Source organism: Bos indicus, chromosome X (genome assembly GCF_029378745.1).
Source record: "Bos indicus isolate NIAB-ARS_2022 breed Sahiwal x Tharparkar chromosome X, NIAB-ARS_B.indTharparkar_mat_pri_1.0, whole genome shotgun sequence".
Classification (NCBI taxonomy): domain Eukaryota; kingdom Metazoa; phylum Chordata; class Mammalia; order Artiodactyla; family Bovidae; genus Bos; species Bos indicus.
In genome coordinates, this window is record NC_091789.1 from 138,602,370 (window position 1) to 138,626,978 (window position 24,609).

At 37.7% G+C, this 24,609-nt stretch overlaps 1 protein-coding gene across 3 annotated transcripts in view; it reads right to left on the bottom strand.

Annotated features, from left to right (window-relative positions):
- Positions 1 to 24,609, bottom strand: part of MOSPD2 (motile sperm domain containing 2) — an 84,520-nt gene that overhangs the window by 57,459 nt on the left and 2,452 nt on the right. For all 3 annotated transcript variants that reach the window (XR_011565272.1, XM_070784157.1, XM_070784156.1), the window contains exons 3-6: positions 8,866 to 9,021; positions 6,875 to 6,961; positions 5,057 to 5,211; positions 1,673 to 1,733 (exon numbers count right to left, since the gene is read on the bottom strand). Coding sequence is in view for 2 of the 3 variants with exons in the window: in XM_070784157.1 (XP_070640258.1) it covers positions 1,673 to 1,733; positions 5,057 to 5,211; positions 6,875 to 6,961; positions 8,866 to 9,021 (459 nt within the window). In the remaining variant the exon portion in view is untranslated. The remainder of the gene's footprint in view (positions 1 to 1,672; positions 1,734 to 5,056; positions 5,212 to 6,874; positions 6,962 to 8,865; positions 9,022 to 24,609) is intronic.

The window sequence follows — 24,609 nt, forward strand, 5'->3', positions numbered from 1 at the left end:
TATTTCAGATCAAAAGACAATTTCATTCTTCTCTGAACAGGGAACCTCCTAGAATAATTAATGTAGGACAAGTAAAGTACATGTAGGGAAGAAGGCACATGGAAAGAGGTACCCTGGTGCTCAATACCTCAGTCTTCATCTGAGATATGCCTCAAAAGATCTGGATTCAATAGTTTAAGAAATAATAGTTACATTTCATGACAAATTTCAAAGTATAACCTAAGATTCTATAAAATTCAATGTCTGCAAAGCATTATGAAACTAGAATATATACATTATATAGTTATTTGGAATGATAATGTTCAACTCATCTTCATATAGACCCATGAATTTATTAACAGTTTCCTCAAAAGAATCTTAGATGTATTTTATAAAGCAGTAATGATATCTGTGCTCTTCAAAATGGCTCTTCACAAACTGCTTTGGATATTTCAATAAACAAGTGGAGATTTTTCTTTCATTTTGTACATAAAAAAAAGAAAACCTAATAATACGGGGTAGTATTTCCCTACTGACCAATGACTGGCACCACTCAGCAAGTCTTAATGAATCAGGGTACATGCCATATCAAGCAAGAATGCAGAAGGAACAGCAGATCCTACAGGTTCCCCAAACCAAACATTCCTTTTGCCTAAAAATCTTCATGAATACTCTCTCTGAAGACATGAGAGCACAGGGCTATGAGTGGCACTGATCCTTGATATGCTCTTCACTTCACATTAACTCTTCACTTCACATTAACACTAACGTGAAAGCATGCTAGCAAAAACCATCAAAATATTGTAAAGTTATCAGCCTCCAATTAAAATAAACAATTTAATTTAAAAAACCCACCAAGAAAAAAAGCTTGATCTAAAAAAAAAAAAAAAATACAATGACTTAGGGATTCCATGCTTTAGTGTCACCTGAGTTACAAGTCCCAAAAGACCCCAACTGTGGAATTTGCCAGGGGTGTGTCCAACCAGACCTCAGTTTCCATTTTCTGATATCCCTGTTGCATCTATCCTGTCTCTTTACTTTCATCCCACACGGGTCACAAGTTTTTGGCTTTCTATGTGGGATGGCATCTTGATTCTCCAGGGGGAAACCATCATATAAATCTAATCAATCAAACATGAATACATAACACATAGCAGTGCTTCATTTAGGTAATTAACAAAGACTCACAATTAAAAAACAAAATCTAAATGCCAACTAGTCAAATGTTTTCTTAGTAACAATTTAAAAATATCAAATTGATAGAAAACAGCGCATTTTATGTTTGAGTTGCTTATCACACAATATGCTTATCAATACTGCTCATCTGTGTCTTGCATGTAAGAAGCTCCAAATAATACTTAAAAGTAATTTCTCAGTTGAAAACATTAGTCAAAATGGTACAATCTTAGAAATATATATATGTTTTTATGTCTCTGTATGTGTGTGTATGTGTGTGTTACAGGATGATAAACACACAGATTATAACATACTCTTACAACTATAAAGAACAGTGATTATTTATGAAAAATTTCTCCTGCACCTATTAGGATATGCATTTAAACTTCTACTAACACATTTAAAGCTCTTCACCAAAATGTAATGTCTCAGGTTTTAAAGGCTATAATAATATAAAGCTCACAACTGTCATTGTCTATGGTTTCACTATATTTTTATAAACAAGAAAGTTACTTACAGAGGTATTTAGGGTAATAAACCTTAAAGCAGTTGATGATAAAGCGTACAAAGTCCATGTCCTGAAATAAAGAATATACATTTAAATCTTTCAGACTGTCCACATTAGAAAATTTTAAATTGCATATTTCTAAGGGTGCTCAATTAAATAAAAATGAGGTAATTATTAAATTCTTTAAAAATAGCTCATAAAATAAGTATCTATATTCCCAGAATTTGGTTTTAAGTCATTAAGATACTTAAAATAATCAATCTTAAAACTGAATTAAATATATGGCTGAGTCCCTTTGCTGTTCACTTGAAACAATCACAACATTGTTTGTTAATCGGCTATACCCTAATACAAAATAAAAAGTTAAAAACATTGAGTTAAAGAATTTAAATGCTTATACATCATTCATGTTACCTCAAACTAGTTAGATACTTCAGGCTTCTAAGGTAATGTGGCATTATAAAATGGATCTAAAAAGGAGCTCTCATAGAAAAATTCTAAAAATCTGTTGAACAATTAAAGAATTATTAGAACAAATATACAGGCTATAGCCTGACTACTGGGAATGGCAATATATATGTATATAAATTCTGATATGTCTCTTTTTTAAGCCTAATTTCTATACCTCATAATAGTCAATAAAATATATTTTATTAATCTTTCACACAACAGTTAATCTGATCATACCAGTTCACTGAATCTACTTCTACCTTTGTTCCTCTTATGTAGGAATCAAGAATTTTTTTTAGTTTATATTTAAATACTGTTCATTGACTTCAATTTCTGGGAGATACAGCTGACTGTTGGTTCTACTGCACTCAACACAGCAACATGAAATTAGATTATCAGGGATACTATCTACATGGATCATTTCATTTCATTTTGTATGTTTCCACTAGCCATGGGATGACTTACTCATCAACTATCTTGTAAGGACTGTAGGATGAAAAATACAACCAGGTAAACTTAAAGGCGTCAATTACTAAAAGGTAAGCTGTCCTGGAGATCTGAGTCTATAAAGTTATTCCTAGCATGTGAGTTATAGCATCTTTTAACTCCAATAAACTGAAAATAAGCATCCTTAAGTATTTATTATGGAATAAACCCTAGCATATAATAATACTTTTATAACTAGTCATTATATCTACTGTACACAGGGTTTAATAATCTGTAGTAAAGTAAGAATCAAGAGAATACCTCAAAATTTATATATTTAATTACCTAGTACATGATCTGTGGCCCCCAGACTTTGCCTAAAAAGTCCTTGTCCAATATTCTTGTTGGAAATACCTTTTATTTCCAAGGTATTAAATAAAATAAATAAAAGGTATTAAATTAAATAAATACCTTTTATTTAACTGAATCACCTGGCTTATAAAATCCATAATTACTGCTAATTCAAGTCGAATTTTATAGGATGCCACTGGTGTACGTATATTGGCAGGTACTACATAAAAAAGTTCCATGAAACCCACTGCTCCACATTCTGTGAGGATATTTTCAAGGATGCTAGTCATTATCCTGTAAAACGTCTTCCCTTTGAAGAGTCATGAAAGACTTTTCTTCTAGTTCAAGTATCAGGAATGGATGAACTTCTCTTAAGACACAGATTTTAAAGTATGTCCACTGAGTAATTTTAAATGTTTCCATTTCTTTCAGGCAAGGTTAAAGCCAAATTGGTGGCCTAACTCAAATAATTGTAAAAAACCTTTTGACTTACAATTCTGTATACACCTTAAAGGCCAACTTAAATCTTCTGTGAATTGTGAGGATTATATATAATTATATATATATAAACATTGTTATGTATAAATATAAAAATATATAAACATTATATAAATATAATTCAGTAAGATTCTAGTACTTGGAAATATTAATGATTTAAATACTAAGTAATGCAAATAAATCTTATTTATAAATTAAAGATAATGAAATAAAATATAAGTAGCTTGAAAAATTATCAGACAGCTCAACTCTCTGCCCCTGTATTTGTTAATAAAAAACATTAACATTTTTTTTTATGATTCTGGGTTAATTCAAATACTAATTATTAGAATAGTATCATACATAAAGAATAACAGAATCATAATTTATTTTCATGGAATATTTATTTATCTAGGCATTTTGGTTTAGATTTGAGATATAAAATGATTTACTCTGTAATCTAGAACTCACTGACATGGAAACTAGATTGAAAAATGAATCAAGGGCAAATGACTCAGAGATACAGAAAGATTAAAGAAAATGTGGGCCTACTGCCTAAAAAAACTCTATCTAGCTTTTTTTTTAATGTCTAAAGTTTCCCTTTTTGGGGTGAGGGTATCACTATGATACAATTTCATTGCCTTTATCATCTAAAAAACAGCTATTTTCCAGTATTACTGCGAATTCTTTATAAACACCATTGTACATAGCTACACATATGCCATCAATTAGATATACTAATAATTCACCACTTCACTGTGTTGACATTTACATCTTTTCTAATTTTTCACCATTTTAAATGACACTCTGAAAAAAAATTGTGACGCACAAAGGTTTATTTTTTGTACCAAGGTTTATTTCTTTAGAATAGGTTTCCAGAAGTTAATTACCAGGCAAAGAGTATGAATACGAACACTTGAAAGATATTAACATACTTTGCCAACTGGATTTTCAAAAAGATTTCAACACTGATGCAGGCGGGTCCCCAAACGCCACTTCACTGCCACCAGCATTAGCCCAGGTTTGAGTGTTAGAGACAACAGCTCTAATAAACAGACAACAAATCCCCATCACTGCTAAAGGGTTTGCAGTCAGCACTAAGGGCTCAAATGAAAGACTGGTAAGTTTTATTTATTTTTTTAAGATTGTCAAGAATCACCTGAAGAAAAGTGGGTTTGAAAACTAACCAAATCAAACAGAAAGCGAGTTTAAAGGAGCAAACAAGAACCCCAAGAAAATCACAAAGTGCTGGATATGCAAAAATGCAAGTGAACATCCTGCCACTGCAAAACAGGTAACGGTATGCTGGAGAGCTCCACATTTTCAGAGTGCATTCCTCTGTGACAGGCGCAGGGGAGGTGCTACAGAGGATACTGGCTCTGATAGAAAAGTTCACTGTTACCACATCTACTCATTACCCTGCCAGCTTGACACCCAATATCCTCATATCGGGCAAGGAACATTTCTAGGAAATATACAGTTTCAACGCCAAATATGTTTAGTTTTTTGCAAATCCTATTCCATGTTTGACTTCAATCACAATTCTGGGCAGGGGAAATAAATTCCAAACATGACTTGATTAGCTCAATTTTATAGGATTCTTTGGTTGAGTGGCTGGTGATGGGAAGGACAGGAGAGGAGGATGACATCATGATAAACAATGATTCAGAATTAATGAAAAATTCTTACTATGTTATTTAGTCCAGTCTCTGACAGGTCAAACATCACTGTAACAGGCTTCCCATTTTCTCTCTTAGCATACCGTTCCAACCAGAATGCAATAAGCTTCTTTTTGTCCAACATGGTCTTATGGTCTTTTATATGGTACTTCACCCTGATCCAGACTTTAAGCAGAACATAAGATAAAAAGAAGAAAAAATATTAATAGCATTTTAATATTATTTTATGCATATTTCATTTCCCTTGATATTTTTAAATTTATATTTCATTTTGTTTTTCAGATTAAAAACATCTCTTCCTTCTTTTAAATGAGAAACAGTGTATACTTGTGAATCTTAAAGAGTCAAAAAAAGGTGTCCACCCCCCCTAGAAAATACACTTTCCCCCTTAGTAAGCAAGGGAAGAAAGAAAATACAGGTGAACAAGTAATATTTGCTAATAACCTACAAGTACTCTACCATGTGCTTAACAATAAAGAAAGCACTAGAAAAACATTTTATCCAGAAGAAAAGCCCAGACAGAAGCACAGTGGTGGCAAAAGCGGGTGTCGTGCGTGGGGGCGAGTGTTCAGAGTGGCGGCAGCTAGGACAAAATGTGACGAGCAGTGGGAGGAGTAGCTGAACAGAGAGAGAGCTGGGCTTGAAGGACTCTGCGTTAAATGCTAAGGTGTTTTGATTTTCCTATTTCAAACACCTCTGGGCAGCAGCACAGAGGGAAGACTGCAAGAGGCAGAGAGGGAGGCCCAGCAGGCTGCATCCTGGGAAGGGCCTGGGGTGGGGATGGGTTGGGACTGAAGTGAGGAAGTGCTGCTGAAATCAGAGGAGGGGCTCAAGTGAAGCTCTGTCCGGGGAAGAGCCAATGGCTTGTGGACCAGAGCTGGGCAGTACAGGGAAGGCAGGGGCAGGATGTGTGTGGTGCACTGAGTTGTGTTGAAGGCGGCCAACCACCGATCCGGGGCACAGCTGGCCATGTATGTGCATGTGGCCTGGGGGACAGCCTGGCATCACCACTGTTTGGGGGATAGGGGCTGAAGGAGCCCAGGTACTTGACATCACCAAAGAGGCTGCATCAGCTGGAAAGGAAAAGAGGCCAGGAAAGGAACAAAGCCTGGGAAATACATGTGAGGCACCAAGTGGAAGAAGAGAAATGGGAAAGGAAACTTAAGCAGGAGGAGCCGGCACTGGGAGGAAAACGCTCCGAGAGGGCGTTGACACGGAGCTGATCACAGGCCGCCGACCGGGCGTGCGAGGTGGGCATGGAGCCTGCAGCACACTGCTTTGGCAGGCCGACTGCTCAGGATGGGGGCTCCGACGCGGCCACTGAGTGCCAGCCTTGGTGCCAACCAAGCTGCATTTTGGGCAAAGGGGAGAGAGGACTGACGAGGGAGACCCTGCAACAGCAGGCTGATGATCGCCTCACTCTCACACCGACTTAGGAAGAAACAAGGGGAGAAGACTGTGGGTAACTTGAGAAGGAAAAAAGTCCATTTAGCCATCCTCAGTGACTGTCAAAAACATTCTCCATCAAGATATCGGGTTGAATTTTAATATCAGTAAATTAGAAAGAAGAAAATGACTCTGGGTTACATCATTTTGGCTGTGTGATGGGATGTGGCATTTGGGCCTTTACAGCCTGCTTTATTATAATGCAAATGGTACATTCAACTACTAAGTACCTGATGCTTGGTCCACCTGGCCCTAACGACTCCCACCGTAGGAAACCTGACGTGTGGTTCATACACAGAAAGTTCTGCCTATTATCAGTTCAGTTGAGATGGATGACATCTCAAAATCCCGAAAAGCTAGTACATATTTTAAATATACTCACATAACTTGTTGCCTTCTTTGTCATAACCGTGGAGATAAATGCCACCAATTTCCAATAGCCACCTGGGAATGGAGGCTTCAGTCAGGTCTAAAAGGTGACAAACTTTAATGAGTAATTCTAACTCAGAGGTCTTTTAAAGAGAATACTTACAACATACAGATTACTATTATATAGTAGATCTGGTACAGAAAACGATAAGGTTATTTTTTAAAAAAGATACAGCTTTTGCAAACATCTGGAAAGTACCTCTGATGATTAAAAAAAATATAGTGTTTCTTACTAAGTAGGAAAAAACTACATAAAGACAGAGATGAGAAAAATGGAAAAAATCCATTTCCTTTTACATGTTAGCCATTATGATGTGGACACATTTTCATGTTTTGATTTTATTTCTCATAATGATTTGCAAACAAATATCACTATTGGACAACTTCGGAAGAACATGGCAGTAAATATCCACATCATAGTCTCAGAGGTGATGTAAGAAATCACTATGGTTTCGCTAGTAAAATGTTTTAGTCTATTTTTCTACAAAGTCTGATAACCAGCAGAGGCTAACACATTTATAATCTTGGTACAGGTGGGAAATACTTCAAGAAAAATGCTAGATCCTTTAGCAGGAGGCCTGCTCTCTAGCAAGGTCAAGAACCAACACAGCAAGGCAGCAAATGCCAAGGCTTTTGTGGCATTCATCAGTACTGCCCTAAGAACTCTCAGAGATGTCTTTATCTTTCCTCAGCCCTCTCTCATCATATCTCTGCTACTGGCCACTAGAAACTAGCAATTCTACGTAAGAGAAAACTATTGTTGAGCTTAAGCTTTACCCCCGTACTTAAACGACAGGAATATCAGGTTTACATTTCTTGCTTGGTTAATGAATGCTCACTGTTCAAATTTCCTACAGTTTTTATATTTCCAATCAAATGATTTTTTAAATACCCTCCTTCTGATAGATTCCTTCTCCAAATATATGACTGGAAAGAGTATCTGTTCTGGATTTATTTGTTGACTATTTTGTATTAAATCTCCAGACTCAGTCACTCCCGAGTTTATAATCCTTACGGTCAGGAAACCCTTCTTTAAACCTCATTGAAACCAGTAGTTTCAATGACTTATTTGAAACTACTTTTGCTGGGAAAGATTGAAGGCAGGAGGAGAAGGGGATGACAGAGGATGAGATGGTTGGATGGCATCGCCAACTCGATGGACATGAGTTTGAATAAACTACAGGAGTTGGTGATGGACAGGGAGGCCTGGCGTGCTGCAGTACGTGGGGTCACAAAAAGTTGGACACAACTGAGTGACTGAACTGAAACCAGTAGTTATGCCAGTTTCTTCCTGTTAAATTTTTTAGGAGGAGAGAGATAATGGGTAACCTTTTCTGAAAAGAGGTCTTCATTACTACATAATCCCCTCTAAGATTTAAAACTCTTTTTTTTTTTCAGGGAAGGGGGTGCAATTTCAATCTAGAATTGGACCTTGAAATCAAAATGTTAAAAGGAGGTGGCTACAGGCATCCTTGGGGATAAGCTTGCATTTTGGGGATTCCCATTTATCTAGTAATTCCACATGGAGCACCTATTAACACAAGCAACCCTGGGAATAGAGGCAGACACCAGGCAACAAGTGAGAAAAACAGGCAAATAGTACCTCTTTTACTCCAGGCTTGGCGGTAAAGATGCTGAGCTGCTAGTTTAATTAAGGTTCTAAACCAAAAAACTACAGAATAGGAGACTGTGCTGTTAGTGAAGAACGTGAGTGTGATTTGGCTCCTTGGCAATCTGATTTCCTTGTGAATAATCCTACTTTTAAGACTTATTTATAAGATGCTTCTCTCAAAGCGTTACTGGGTCTTTATAAAACCTCGTACCCTGATATTTATGATGACTGCCAAGAATATTTCCAAATATGCTATTCGATACATGTAAAATAGTAACATTTATGCAGGGGAGGGATACAGTACACAGTCAAGGTTAAATTGAACAGCTTACCATTGACAGCCATTTCTTTCCTCCACTGAAAACTCTCATCAAGCATCTTCAGTGTTTCATCTATGACATTATGCCTCCAAGCCAAGTAACTCTCAACCCAGTTATCATCTTGCTGTAGTCTTTCAACATCACGTGAATCATACTTATCTGACTTATCTAGGGGAAAAACAGTAATAAATATCCATGTCAGATAAATTCTGCAGTGAATGATAACCAATACTAATACCAAAGGAGAAGAAAGACCCGAAGGATAAAGCTAAGCTATTTGAAGATAGACACAGGGATGCAGTTCAGATGAAAATGCAATTTAAAGGATTGATGGAATTTCTAAGTGTGACTAAAAGTTATCTAAAAATTGCAGCTTTATTTCAAGACAAGCCACCAGAGGTGTAAAAAAAAATAAGAACATAGTAAAATATTTTGCATAACCCTCTCTAAAACCATAAACGAAGATCTGGGAAAAGCAATTATGTTATCGGAACTTGAAGTCCTCACCCTAGTCAATGAAAAATGAACTTTTGTGTAAAGAAATAACTAAGTCGTACTTAAAAAGACGACCCAGAGGGATGGTACAGGGAGGGGGGAGGGAGGAAGGAGGAGGGAGGAGGGTTCAGGATGGGTAACACATGTATACCTGTGGCAGATTCATGTTGATATATGGCAAAACCAAAACAATATTGTAAAGTTAAAAAATAAAATTAAATTAAAAAAATAAAGAATGAAAGATTAAAAAAAAGAATATATTCGTAAGAAAAATGAATAAATAATTTTATTCTTGAACAAAAAAAAAAAAAGACATGTTTGTCAAATGTCTTTTTGAAAAGGAACTAAATCCAAAATGGAAATGATGTATGTAGCAGTCAACATTTCCCATAGTTCATTGGAATGTGTATGTGTGCTTGTGTTAGTTGCCCAGTCATATCTGACTCTTTGGACCCTCTGGACTGTAGCCCGCCAGGCTACATTCATGGACAGAGGTCCATGCAATTCTCCAAGCAAGAATACCAGAGTGGGTTGCCATTTCCTTCTCCAGGGATCTTCCCAACCCAGGGACTGAACCCAGGTCTCCCACATTGCAGGCAGATTCTTTACCACCTGAGCCACCAGGGAAGCCGTAGTTGGAGTAATTGTTGCCAATGATGTCTCATTATCCACCTACACACAAGCTGTGTTCTCATCAACCTCTACATACCTCTATACCCTCCTTCCACGCCCCCCTCTATTTTCCTGTAACTGAAGTTTCCTTGTCTCCTTACAACCACCTCTGCACATCCAAATTCTACCATTCTGTAAGACTCGTTTCAAATGCTTCCTCTTCCATAAAATTTTCCCTAGGCCCACAAGTAATTCCTTCTCTGTGAATAGCTAGTGGACCTGAACTATGCCTTTCTTAAGGCACTTAGTCCATTTCCCCTTGACAGAGTTACTGGCATTTATGCCATATCTTCCTGTACAGAGATCTTAACAGCACAGTCTATACATCCTAAGAAGCCCCCAGAGCGGATTACAGCAGAGCCAATGAAAAGACTTTTAGGGAATATTTGTGGACTGAATCTTTTCCTTCCTTATTTTTATTTTCTCAGGCAATGATACCCTCCCAGGGGCCCAAGGAAGATATTTCAGAAAACTGCCTTCATCTCCAAATGTTTTGGCCCCTAGTTAATTGCAAAATTGTATAGATTCTATCTCCTCTCCATTTGTTCTGACTTATTTCAGGCCCTCATGGATAATAGATGAAAGGGCAGGGGAATATAAAGTGCATTCATGGAATTATCTTCTTTGAGACCCAATTTCCATATCTTTAAATTGCATTAGATACTCACAGGGTTGTGTGAGGATTGGATAAAAATGTATATATATATAAAAGTACTTGAAAGTTTAAAGCACTATAAAATATAACATGAGGCCACAAATCATGTATTGTAGAGTGTTAGCTTGGATATGGCTTTCAATATCTGGTCTCCACTTTTCTAATGCATATTCTGTTGTAGATAAACCTTAGAAAATGGTATTTTAGCTCTGCTATTCAAACATTCATCAATATTCAAAGCAAAAAGGCCCCTGGGAACACCTGCCCCTCCAGAAGGACCATCCAGTTTGGCCACTGGACAACTTTCTCCAATGGACCAATATGGTGTTTTTCTTGAAATTACTGTCTGCCTTCAAGAAAATTTCTCCCCCAAACCCAAGTCTGAATAACCACAATTTACTTAACAGTTGTTCTTTCAAATAAAAAGGGTGGTCTATGAAAAATATGACTAATTTAGTTGGTAACTCAAATGCACAAAAGTATTTTATGAGTACTTCTCAATTTTGTTACCCAGAACACTTAAAGAACATGCACTCAAGGGTCAAGATTTAATAAAACTTATTGCTTCATCAGGGACTTTCTAAAATAACACTGACTTAAAAAAAAAGTTTTAACTGAGTGTGCTGACAATGAAGACTATATTGGCCTTTCACCTTGATTCAGGCTGAGGAGGCAACAGCTTTGCCTACCAATGCTTCCATGTAATCAGAGAAAATGAAAAATGCAATAGGCTTCTTAGCATCACTGTGAAAACAGCTCTGACCTCATGGGTTCCTGAAGAGCCCTTGGCATCTCCAAGGATCCAGAGACTAAACTCTGAGAACCACTTCCCCAGGAAAACATGTGGTAAGTGGTGAAAACTCAGAAAATTATTAGCTATACGCAGAAGAATCAAATATACTTGCCGTTATTATCATTATTCCTACCCCTGTTGGTATTATCACTACAGTGTCCCTTACCAAGAAATGCAAAGCTTACTGCTCCCAGAGAGCTTTTAGGAATGAAGATTTTTGCAACCAGAAATCTCCATTTAGATTAAGATGACTGTTATTAATAAAACATGTACTTAAACATATGAGATGCCTGCTGTTAGACATTATCCCTAGATAGAAAGAAATGGAAATAAGAGCGCTAGGAAAGAGAGAGCAAGAGAGGACTAGGGAGAAGGTTATGTAGGTGGAGGGAGAGAAGCAAGAGACAAGTGGGGGCAGAAGAGGACCAAGAAGGGGGCTAAGGTAAGGAGAGGGAGAGAAGGAAGGAGACAGAGAAACAGAAAACTGAGCATTCGAGGTAAGGAACACTTGACCTGGACCACAAGACCAGGTGCGACATTGTTTACGACATCAGAGTTTGCTGCAACACAGCCCCCAGACAACTGAGCTGACGGAAGGCGAAGTACACAGCCCAAAACATGCTTCTCGGTATACTGATTATTTTGAGCTATTTTTAATAAACAGCAAATATAGGAAAAGCTCTAAAAGGTGAGCAGAAGTCATCCTTTTATATGAAAAAGTTATCCTTTTATAAGAAGTCATCCTTTTATAAGGGAAGTCTCCATTTGTAAGGATGCCGCCCTCTCTGTCATGGGAAGAGAAGAATGATGGGCAATCTCCTGAAACTCTTATCAACACAGAAGGTAAGGACTTAAATCTGCACAACCACACCCTTATTTACTGAGCTCTTCCTGGTCATCTCTAATAACTGGCTCCCCACCCCAACATTTTCTGTCTTTAGCTGGAGATGGTAGTGAAGGTGGTGGCTTGGGCCACTTTGGAGAGTGACTCAGTTCTCCTGGGTCCCTCTCAACGTATACAGGAGGTATACATGTTATTAAACGTGTTTGTTTTTCTCCTGTTCATCTGTCTTTTATCAACTTATGAGATCAGGTAAAGAACCTACAAGGGTAGAAGGAACTTCCACAGAACCCTCAAGTGTTAGGGAGTTTTCTGAAAACCTGTCCCTTGATAAATCCAGATGTTACAGGGAAAAGCTAAAGATGTACACCCAGAAGGTATCTGAAGATATCAAAACACACAGGAAGATATCAAAACCTTCCCCACTCCCCACCTAAGACATCACTTTACCTCTCAGTAATTAAAGCACAGAGATAAAGAAGAGATCAGTCTCATACAGAGATATATGTGTACACTGTCTAATACCTTGTCCTTATTACTTTCATCTTGCTGAGGACCAGGGAAAACTGCATCACAAACCAATGCAAATCTCAAGTAGCAGACTTTTAAGCCTCATCCTTGCACTTGTTCAAAACAGCTCAAAGCTCATTTCTGGCCACTCCTCTGTTAGGAAACATTAATGAACTATTGCCACACTTACTACAGTTTACTGTCTTTTTCTACTATTTCTCCTTATATGAATTTTGCTCTATAAATTGGTCTTATATTTATACAGTATATCACCAAGCCAACTGGACACTCCTAATTTGTGGCTATGGTGATTAACCTCTGAGTCAGACAGGACTAACTGTTCCAGAGAAAAGATGACTCCTCTCAACTCTCTTTCTTCCCCCGCGTGCACATGCACACTTCCTTCGAGCTCTCTCACATACACACTTTTAAATGTCGCAAGATAAAGAGAATACAGTGCTTACTCATAAAATAGCAAATTCCATTATTAACTTTTCTCTCTCTTGCATTTGTTGGCTGGTAAATTACAAACCAGCCAGAAACTATGTTTTAAGGTTAACAAATATGAAAAAAAATTCATAGCCAGATTCAGGATATGGGACAGTGATGGAATCAGAAGACCCCTGATATTAACTATGTTCAGGGAGACTGAGCAAGTCACTCCAGGCCTGACGTTTTTTCTCTGTAAAATGGAGATAAGGTCTGCCTTTTCAGTCTTATGAAGATCAAGGACACTTTGAAAACTTTTAACACAATACCAATGAATTTTTATTAACATAAGGTAGAATGCTACCCATGAACAGAAACCTAAATTCTAATTGACATATCAGTCAGTTGAGAAAATCTTGAAATTATATTGTAGTTATTATAAATGTGCCTAGAATTCATATAAAAGGTTAAAAAAATGCAACAGTATTTTGATAATGAAAAACAGAGAACAGTTATCAACTGGGTGTCATAATGTCAAAAAGCAGCAAATATACAACTCAAACATTTCAGTAGTGTGAAATCTCATGTGTGTGGGTGTGTGTGTGTATTTGGTCACTAAGTCACATCCAACTCTTTGTGACCCCCATGGACTGTAGCCCACCAGGCTCCAATGTCCATGGGATTCTCCAGTTAAGAATACTGGAGTGGGTTGCCATTTCCTTCTCCAGCAGATCTTCCTGACCCATCAAACCCGAGCCTCCTAAATTAGCAGGCAGATTCTTTACCACTGAGCCACCAGGGAAGCCCTTAAAACCTCTTAGCATCTGTTATTTCTCCAAGACTCTAAGCACTGATCCACTTAAAGTCCTGGTGGGGCCCTGGAAGAGCATTTGTACTAGATGGGCGATTTCTACTGGCTGGAGCCTGAATATGTCAACAATGGGAGTGATCAGGCTGAAATAACAAATATTCCCTTAAGGGCATCCTCTGCTGATTGGCCACAACCTACCCTGACAAGCAGGTGACTGTCTATGGTGGGATTAAGCCACTGGCCCTCCGGCAGCGATTCTCAAACTTTAGCAGCTATCACAGTCACCAGGAAGGCGTGTTAAAACAGGGTTGACTGGGGCCCTACCTCTAAATTCATGGGGCCCAGTAATTTGTGGGTGAGATCTCAGAATCTGCACTTGTAGCAAGTCCCTACAAAATGCTGCTGCTTCAGAGACCACACTTTGAAAACTCTGGGGCTACTACAGGGGTTGGCAAAATTGGTAAAGGGCCAGAGGATAAACATCTAAGGATCTTAGCCTCTGACGGCCACATATGGCCTCTGTTGCTGATTCTTTTTCTTTTTTCTTTTTTTTTTTTTAGCAACGCTTTACCAATAGAAAAACCATTCTGAGCTCAAGGGCTATTAAAAACACACACGGGGACTTCCCTGGTGGTCCAGTGGATAAGAATCCACTTGGCAATGCAGGGCACACGGGTTCAGTCTCTCGCCTGGGAAAATTCCACATGCTGCAGAGCCAACTAAGCCCAAAAGCCACAACCACTGAAGTCTGCGCACCCTAGAGCCCACATGCTGGAACTCCTGAGCCTAAGCGCTGCAACTACTAAAGTCCGTGCACCCTACAGCCTGTGCTCTGCAAGACGAGAAGCCACCACAATGAGAAGCCTGCACACCACAACCAAGAGTAGCTTCCACTTGCTGCAACTAGAGAAAGCCTGGACACAGGAAAGAGAGCCAGCGCAACCAAAAATAAATTAATAAGACACAACAGAACTTTGCTGACTTCTGGTCTGTTGTAGAGAGGGGAGGGGCTTTCTGCTTCAGCTCCTATTCTTCAAGAACTGAGTTCATATGCTCAATATGTACAAGACATTATATCTTGGTGACTTACTTCTCTAGTTGGAGTCTTCTTTCAATGTTCTTTAATAACAATTCATTAGAAAGTTTAGAGATTTTTGTGTTGCTATCATGAGCCAATAATGACAAGACTTGAAAACCTTACACCTCTTATTTTCCTTGCCACATTGATAACTAGGTTGTTTTATATCCTGTAGAATTATATAAATAATATTGAAGATCATTGTCTTTTGCCTGACTTTCTGGGAATCATTTTGAAGTTTCACAATTAACCATGACTTTTGCTGCAGGATTTTTAGAAGAGTTAAGAAAACAAGTTACCTTGTTTGGTAAAAGTTTTGTTTGCTTTTCATAAAGGTGAATTACAGCCACTGTGGTTTCTGTCTTTATTGACATACACATTTTCCCCCATTTAATCTTGTTACTGCAAATATGTTTGTATTTGTTTCAACAAATATAGAAAAAAGAAAGAGAAAACAGATATGGCTAGCTAAAAAGGCAAGGAGAAAAGGGAGCGAAGAGGCACAAGAGATGAAAGACACTTCTCAATACTTGCCTTTCTAAATAGTTTTGGTGGTTGAACTGTGCCCATTAAAATTTCGCTGAGAAGCATGTTGTGAACGTAGTAAGTTCCTCCCCTGCATTTTCTAATTATGAATTATCTTTACATTGCTGGGGCTAACAAAAGTGCTTCCATGGGCCTTATGCGTCTGTGTGTGTGTCTTTGTGGTGGTAGGACAGGGAGAGTGTAGAGGACTACGGCTACCAATCCAATTTCCTTTCACAGTCATTGATATATTCAGGCTTTTTACTTTTTATTGAGACAATTTTAGATGATTTTTCTTTTCTCTGGAAAGTTTTCCATGTAATCTAAGTTTTCTAACTTACTGTGCCAAAGCTTGCCATTATATCCTCTTTTATGGTGTTTAAAATCTCTGCCACAGCTATAATTCCATCTGCTTTTTGTTCCTAGTGGATGTTTTTGCCGTCTCCTTTTCCTCCCACTCAGTCATCCTAGGTTTGTCTCTTTTACTAGTCCTTTCAAAAAGTCAGCTTAGGTTTATTACATCAACGATCTTTTTTCCTATACCATAATTATCTGCTCTTATTCCCTTCTACTTTCTCTATATTTACTCATGTTCATTTTTTAGTTTCTTGAATTCAATCTTTTTAGTTGATTTTTATTTGGGCCTTGATTCCTAAGAAATAAATGTAAAGACCACAGGCATCCTCTTGGTCAGCTTTAAGTATTTTGTAATTTCCACTGTGATATCCTCTTTACTCTCTGGGTTATTCAGCAGAAGAATTATGTGCATTGCTAGGAAGTTGTTAATCCATGGTTATTTAGAGGTGTTATTTTAATTTCCTAACATTCAATTTACTTTTAAGTACCTTTTGATTATGACTTCCCATACAGTTGCTTCCTGGGGTGAGACCATGGTCTGATCTAGTTGCTTTGGAATTTCTGAGACTTCCTTTGTGACTTAATATGTGGGGACTGTTTACAAAAGTTCTCAAAGCACAACTATATATTCTACATACAAAGTTACTAAATCATATTACATGGTCTGTAGATATGCAATAAGGACAAAAACTGATAAACTCTTAACATCTTTTCCTCTTACTGTGACCATGACAACTTTAAAAAGTTGACCTGGAAAATGTCAGAGCACAATTTAAGGAAATCGAAGTGTCTGTCTACCTACCTATTTTCTAAAGGCTTCCTCTCTTGGGGATAAAACATAATTCAGTAGTTATGAGGACTAATTTAAGATCACTCATCATATGTTAGCTCAAAAGAGAGCTAGGAACTGCAGATGCAAAGATGAACAAAGCCTGGGTCGATTCCTTGGATGGTTCATAATCGAGAGAGTTTATGTAAACTACCCAGGAGTGTAATTACACTTTAAAAGTGTAATTCCACCCTCCCTTTCCAGAGAGGGCAGTTGATAAGAAAAATTACAGTTTTATGTACTTTTACCCACAGAGGTTCCTTCTATTCACTACTTATCTTTCTGTCCCTGAAATTCTCCTCTCAGAGATCATCTATGATACTAAAGTTTCCTGGTTCTTCTACTTCTCTAACCACTTCCTCTCCCTCAGCCTAGTAAGGTGAAGACATTCCTCAAGGTTAACTGTGTAATTAAAAAGGCAGTAAAAATAAAGACACTTTCAAAATTAAATTTACCACCAAGATCCCACCAAGAGAAAATCTAAAGATTATACTCAAGATGAAACAATAATGATACCAGATAAAAGATCTGAAACTTAAAAGAAATGATAAAGATATTGGCAAATATAAGGTATAAAAGCAAACACATAATATAAAACAACAGCAACAAATTGGAAGAGCAGTAATTTATGAGGAACCAAGTTAGAACTACACAATGACCATTTCTTTCAGGGAAGAGAAAAGAAGAAACACTCCTAACTGATTTTATGAAGCCTGAATAATTCTGACATCAAAGTCACACAGGAAAAATACAAGAAAGGAAATTTACAGACCAATTTTTGAATACAGATGCAAAATTTCCAAAGAAAGTATCAGCTACTGAAAATGTCAACTGACTACAGCAAAATAAATATTTTTAAAACCGATTAATACAATAAACTATATTAACAGATTAAAAGAGAAAAACCAAGTGAACATTTCAGATACAATGTATTCAACAGATGAAGAAAATGCATTTAGTAAAATTCACCCCTTAATTGTGATGGGAACAAAACAATGAACAAAAACCAAACCTAGCAAAGGAGGAACAGAAGGAAACCTATTCATTCTGATAAAAGACATCTACAGAGATCTTGTTTGGGGCTATCTAGATCAGAAATAAGACAAGTAGGCTTTTATCACTGATTCAACAGTGTTCTTAAAGGTTGCAGCCAGTATAAAGCAAAAGTACTTAAGAGTTGTAAAAATCGTTAATGACAATTAGTTTTCTTTCTAAAAAGTTAGAAAGAAAACTGAAAGAAAACTATCATTATTTCAAGGTGATACTATAATCTACAAAGAAATTGCCAACTTATCTAGAGATAAATTCATTGAAATGAATAAGGTTCTTGAGTCCAATATTAATGTAAACTTTTAGTCAAACATACTTTCTATAAACCAGCAACAATCACGTAGAGAATACATTCTGAAGAGATACTCTTTAAAGCACCACAAAAATAAAACATATAAAGTATGTGGAAATAAACTGAATAAAAGTGGGTTAACCCTTATGGAGAAAATTATAAATCTTTCCATAAGGAAGAGTTTGGCTGATATGTATACCAAGTTCTCCAAAGATTTAACCATTGTTATGTCAAGTTTCCCAAAATTGATCTTCTGATTTAACACAATTCCACTCAAAATCCCCAAAGAGGTTCTTTTTTTTTGCGGGGGGTGGGGGGGCGGATTGCAAAACCATAATAAACTGATTCTAAAATTTATACATAAGAACAAAGGGCCATCTGAAGAAGTTATTTTCATAAGCAGAAACCAAATGGCCCATAAAAATATGAAGAGATGCTCAATCTCACTTGTACTCAAAGAAATGCAAATTAAAACCACAATAAGATATTCTACCAATGGCATCAGATGGGAAAAAATAAAAAACAAAACACTAACAATGCCAGTTTTTAAGGTGTGGAAAAACAAGGACATTCAAAAACTGCTGGTTAAAATAAAAGCAGGTGAAATCACCTTGGAAACTAGATTATCTAGTAAAGTGGACTGAGAATCTATTCTACCACTCACACCCAGTTCACAGCTGGCTACAGAAGTTTTCAAACTTCTTGGTCTCTGGACCCCTTTTACACTGAGGGCTCTACATTCCATCCAAGGCAACAGAATAGGACTTCCCTGGTGGTCCAGTGGTTAACAATCCTCCTGCCAATGCGGGAGACATGGGTTCAATCCTGCTCTGGGAAGACCGCACATGCAGTGGTGCAACAAAGCCTGTGCACCACAACTACTGAAGCCCACGCGCCCCAGAGCCTGTGCTCTGCAATAAGAACCCCATTGCATGGCGACAAACAGTAGCTCCACTCACCGCAACTAGAGAAAGCCTGCATGCAGTGGCCAAGGCCCAGCACAGTTTAAATTAAGCAATAATTTTTTTTTTACAGCAGCAGCAGGAGATTGTGGGGAGAATGGATACATGTATATGAATACCTGAGACCCTTTGCTGTTCACCTGAAACTATCACATTGTTTGTTAATCATATCACGTTCATGGACTGGAAGAATCAGTACCATGCAACTGACTATACTACCGAAGGCAATCTACCGATTGCAATCCCCATCAAGTTACCAATGGCATTTTTCACAGAACTTCTAGTTCTGTGAAAAATTTGTATGGAGACACAGAAGACACCAAACGGCCAAAGCAATCTTGAGAAAGAAAAATGGAATTGGAGGAATCAGGCTCTGACTTCAGACTGTGCTACAAAGCTATAGTCATCAAAACACTATCGTACTGACACAAAAACAGAAACACAGATCAATGGAGTAGGACACAAAGCCTAGAAATAAACCCATGCACCTATGGCCAATTAACCTATGACAAAGGAGGCAAGACTTCAATGTTGGAAAGACGATCTCTTCAACAAATGGTGCTGGGAAATCAGACAGCCACACGTAAGAAAATGAAATCTGATCATTCTTAAACACAATACACAAAAATAAGCTCAAAATGTATTAAAGACCTAAATGTGAGAGCAGACACTATAAAACTCCTAGAGGAAAACATAGGCAGAACACACTGTGTCATAAATCCCAGAAATACTTTTTTTCAATCTGTCTCCCAGAATAATGAAAATAAAAATAAACAAATGGGACCTACTTAAACTCCAAAGCTTTTGCACAGTGAAGGAAACAATTAATAAAACAAAAAGATAACCCAGTTCAGTCACTAAGTCATGTCCGACTCTCTGCGACCCCATGGACTGCAGCACGCCAGGCCTCCCTGTCCATCACCAACTCCTGGAATTCACTCAAACTCAGATCCACTGAGTCGGTGATGCCATCCAACCATCTCATCCTGTCGTCCCCTTCTCCTCCCATCTTCAATCTTTTCCAGCATCAGGGTCTTTTCCAATGAGTCTGTTCTTCGAATCGGGTAGCCAAAGTTTTGGAGCTTCAGCATCAGTCCTTCCAATGAATATTCAGGACTGATCTCCTTTAGGATGGACTGGTTGGATCTCCTTGCAGTCCAAGGGACTCTCAAGAGTCTTCTCCAACACCACAGTTCAAAAGCATCAATTCTTCTAACCCAGAGATTAGGAGAAAATATTTGCAAATGATGTGACTGACAAGGGATTAGTCTCCAAAATTTACAAACAGCTCATGACGTTTAATATAATCAAAACAATCCAATCAAAAAATGAGCATAAGACCTAAAGAGACATTTCCCCAAAGAAGATACACAGATGGCCAAGAGGCACATGAAAAGATGTTCAACATCGCTAATTTTTAGAGAAATGGGAATAAAAACTACAATGAGATATCATCTCACACCACTCAAGATGGCTATCATCAAAAAATCCAAACAACAAATGTGAGAGGGGATATGGAGAGAAGGGAACCTTCCTACATTGTTGGTAGGAACGTTAAGTTTCTACAAGCGTTATGGAGAACAGTATGGAAGTTCCTTAAAAAACTAAGAATGGAGCTACCATATCACCCTGCAATCCCATTCCTGGGCATATTCAGAGAAAAACATGATCTGAAAGGATACATGCACCACAGTGTTCAGCGCAGCACTGTTTACAATAGCCAAGACACGGAAGGAACCTAAGTGTCCACTGACAGAGGAATACGTAAGGAAGATGCAGCACATATACACAATGGAATATTACCCAGCCATAAAAGAGAGTGAAATGACACCATTTGTAGCAACATGAATAGACCCAGAGTCACACTGAGTCACCTCACACAAGAAGAAAAACCCCATGACATCCCTTAATATGTGGAATTTAAAAAGAAATGATACAAATGAACTTATTGACAAAACAGAAACAGACTCACAGACTTAGAGAATGAACTTATGGTTGCCGGGGGGAAAGATGAGGTTAAGGGATGGCTAGGAGTTTGGGAATGACAAGTACAAACTGTTATATTTAAAACGGACAACCAATAAGGTCCAACTGTATAGCACAGGGAACTCTGCTCAGTGTTATGCAGCAGCTGGGATGAAAGGGGAGTTTGGGGGAAAATGGATACATGTATATGTATGGCTGAGTCCCTTTGCTGTACATCTGAAACTATTACAACATTGTAAATCAACTATACTTCAATATAAAATAATGAGTTTTAAAAAATAACTGAGGCCTCTAAAGACTTTTTTGTTTCTATGGGTTATATTTACTGGTAGTTACTACATTAGGTATCGTAACTGAGAAAAATTTAAATATAACCACACATAAGCACTTTATTCTATCATCTGTTAGAGTAATATCATCACATGCCATGTAACCTCTGGGAAACCCCACTGTGTGCTTGTGAGAGAATGTCAGTGAAAAAGGAAAATGATGTCTTAGTGTTATTATGGAAATAGTTTGGACTCTGAAGCTCTTTGAAATCATCTCAAGAAACTCTAGTTCCTAGACCAATTTTGAGAACCACTGCTCTAGACAAAGTCTAGGCATCAGATACATTTAGGAATGTTTATAGCAGCATTGTACATAGTAGTAAAATCTAGAAAGAACCCCAAATTCATCAGTTGGTATTTCCATTCTGTGAACTGTTGATACACCACGACTGTAAAAAGGAATCAGCTACAGTAAGAATGACTCTTGAGCAAAGAGATGAGCACAGATGCAAATCATGGAGAAATATATTCAGCTTTTATTTCAAGCTCAAAAAAGAGGCAAACTTAATAAAGCAGTGGTGAGGAATACATCACAGGTGGCAAAGCTAATGAAAAGCAAGAGATTGCTGCTGCTGCTAAGTCACTTCAGTCGTGTCCAACTCTGTGCGACCCCACAGACGGCAGCCCACCAGGCTCCCCCGTCCCTGGGATTCTCCAGGCAAGAACACTGGAGTGGGTTGCCATTTCCTTCTCCAATGCATGAAAGTGAAAAGTGAAAGTGAAGTCGCTCAGTCCCTCAGCGACCCCTTGGACCGCAGCCTTCCAGGCTCCTCCATCCATGGGATTTTCCAGGTAAGAGTACTGGAGTGGGGTGCCATTGCCTTCTCTAAAGCAAGAGGCTGGGTAACAGCAAATGCAGGATAGGCAACTACCGTGTGAATGGCAGAGTTGGGGGATACACAGAAAGTTCTGAGTAGTGAGTATATGGGTGTTTATGTTTTATACATTTTATATGTAAAATATATTTCAAAATTAAGAAATAAGAGACCAACACAAAACAACAGCACTAGAAAAAGTTACTGAATAAGAGACAATTATTTAACGTAACAGCAATGGAAGAAACCACAGAGGAATGGGTAATTTTGAATACATTCATTCAAAAAATGAAAAAAAGTCAGCGTGACAAACAAGAAAAGGCCAAACCAATCTTAAAAAACACACACTATTGAAAAAAAGAATTTTAAACTACAAATGGATATAAATACATGAAGTTTATTCTCACTAGTAATCAAATGCAAATTAAAACCAAGAAAAAAGCATTAAGAAACGATCCTAATCTGGGTAAGGCTATAGTGACCTTAACACTTTCCTATGTAATAGTGGGAATTAAGCTTGGTGCAATTTATATGGAGGAGAATTAAGCACACATGTCAAGTATCCTAAACTATTCACTCTTCAATAATTCTACTTCTAGACATGACTCTTCCGGAAACAATCTGAACTACTGCACAAAATATTAACAAACAAAAAAAAAGGGGAAAGAATCTAAATGTCCAAAAGAGGCTATTTCAGATAAAAGAAAATTCTCTTTTATTTACATAAGTGAATATTAAGTAATGTTAAATGTTGGTTACTTCCTAATATGGGGAAATAAAATCATGGCAATAAAAAATAGAACACAGAAAACTACATACAGAATGATCTTTTAAGTGTTTGTTTTAATGTATAGAAAAAAGTTTGTTCACTGTTAGAAGAGCTGTATCTCTGTATGATAAGTTTATGGGAGATCCTCTGGACTGTTTTTGGTATAACACAAATTTATTTAAATAAATTCACATACTTGTAGAATCAGATAACAAGCCTAAAATAATAAAACCCACAAACCTCAGTTGCGTACAAATGTATTGCTTCAGTGGCCATGGATCTCCACGCTATACGCCCACTGTTTTTGGTCAGGTGTGCTCCTTAAGGATCATCAAAGTGGACTTCCTCTGGCTTCTGAAACATGCCCCATACCTTCTCACTTAAGCAGCTCAACCTGGACTATCTGATCCACCTGGATCACATTCGCTATCTGGCTGGCCGAGTTCTAACATCTCCCAAAGTTCTTGAGAAATACCGCCTTTTCTGAGAAGGTTTTTCCAACTCTGTGCTAACTCAGCCACCCAAATTAGATGTGATTTTTCCTGGTCTTGGACTCCTACAGAAATGATTTTAGCATTCCTATTCCTCTGGACAGCATTTGCCTTTAACATTTCTGTCTTAACACCTTTACTAGATTGTAGTAGTTCAGGAAGGGGCTCTATCTCTAATATTGGCAAACTGCTTCCCAGAATGAAACAGGAACTGAATAAATTTTTGTCACAAGAGACTAGTCTCTTGCCCTGGCCACAAGAAGGAGGAAGAGAGAGTGGGACTCAGCATGAAATTTCTCAGAGAAACAATGAGGGATAAAAAGGACAATTAGCAGTGCTACAACAATTACGACCTTCAAATTTGTTCTTTTAGCAGCCAGAAATCTATCCATAATTGGTAATAATTTCTGTGGAAACAAAAACATGCTTGGAATTTCCAAGAACCCACCCCCAAAAGAGCTGTTGGAGTTCAGCCAGTGTATAAACTGATACACTGCAGATAATATTTTCCTTTAGGAAAAACATGTTTGCTTAAGTCTGCCTAAAGCCACTTCTGAAACAAAATATTGTTAATGGTGAGAGAAAAGGGAGAATCAAAGAGGAAGGAGGAAAGTGGTTGTTCTCAACATCTCGCTAACTTCTAAAAAGTAAACTTGAAAGGGAGAACACGGACAAATCATAAAACCCTTTGTGCCAGTTTCCCACTCTACCTTTACCCAACGCTCTATTTCACAAAACAACTGAAACTTTAAGGGGAGAAAGTCTCAAGAATTTTTCTTTTCCTTACTAATGCAAGTCTTTAAATTAATTAAATCAGTATTTGCCATGGCTGTGCAGATAACTCATTCACACATACCCAGGTGTGACAAAACCCTCCTTATACTTAATGCCAGACAGTGCTTTACTTTGAAATAACACTGGTCTTTATGAGACATTTTGTGAAGACTGCTCTTTGCCAGATTTTTGTGGGGGAGAGGAGACAGGACAGCCCTTCATACAGACTTGGACTCATCTTCATATGTATATGTATATTTATATTTAAGTGTTGCTATATTCAGTCAATGACT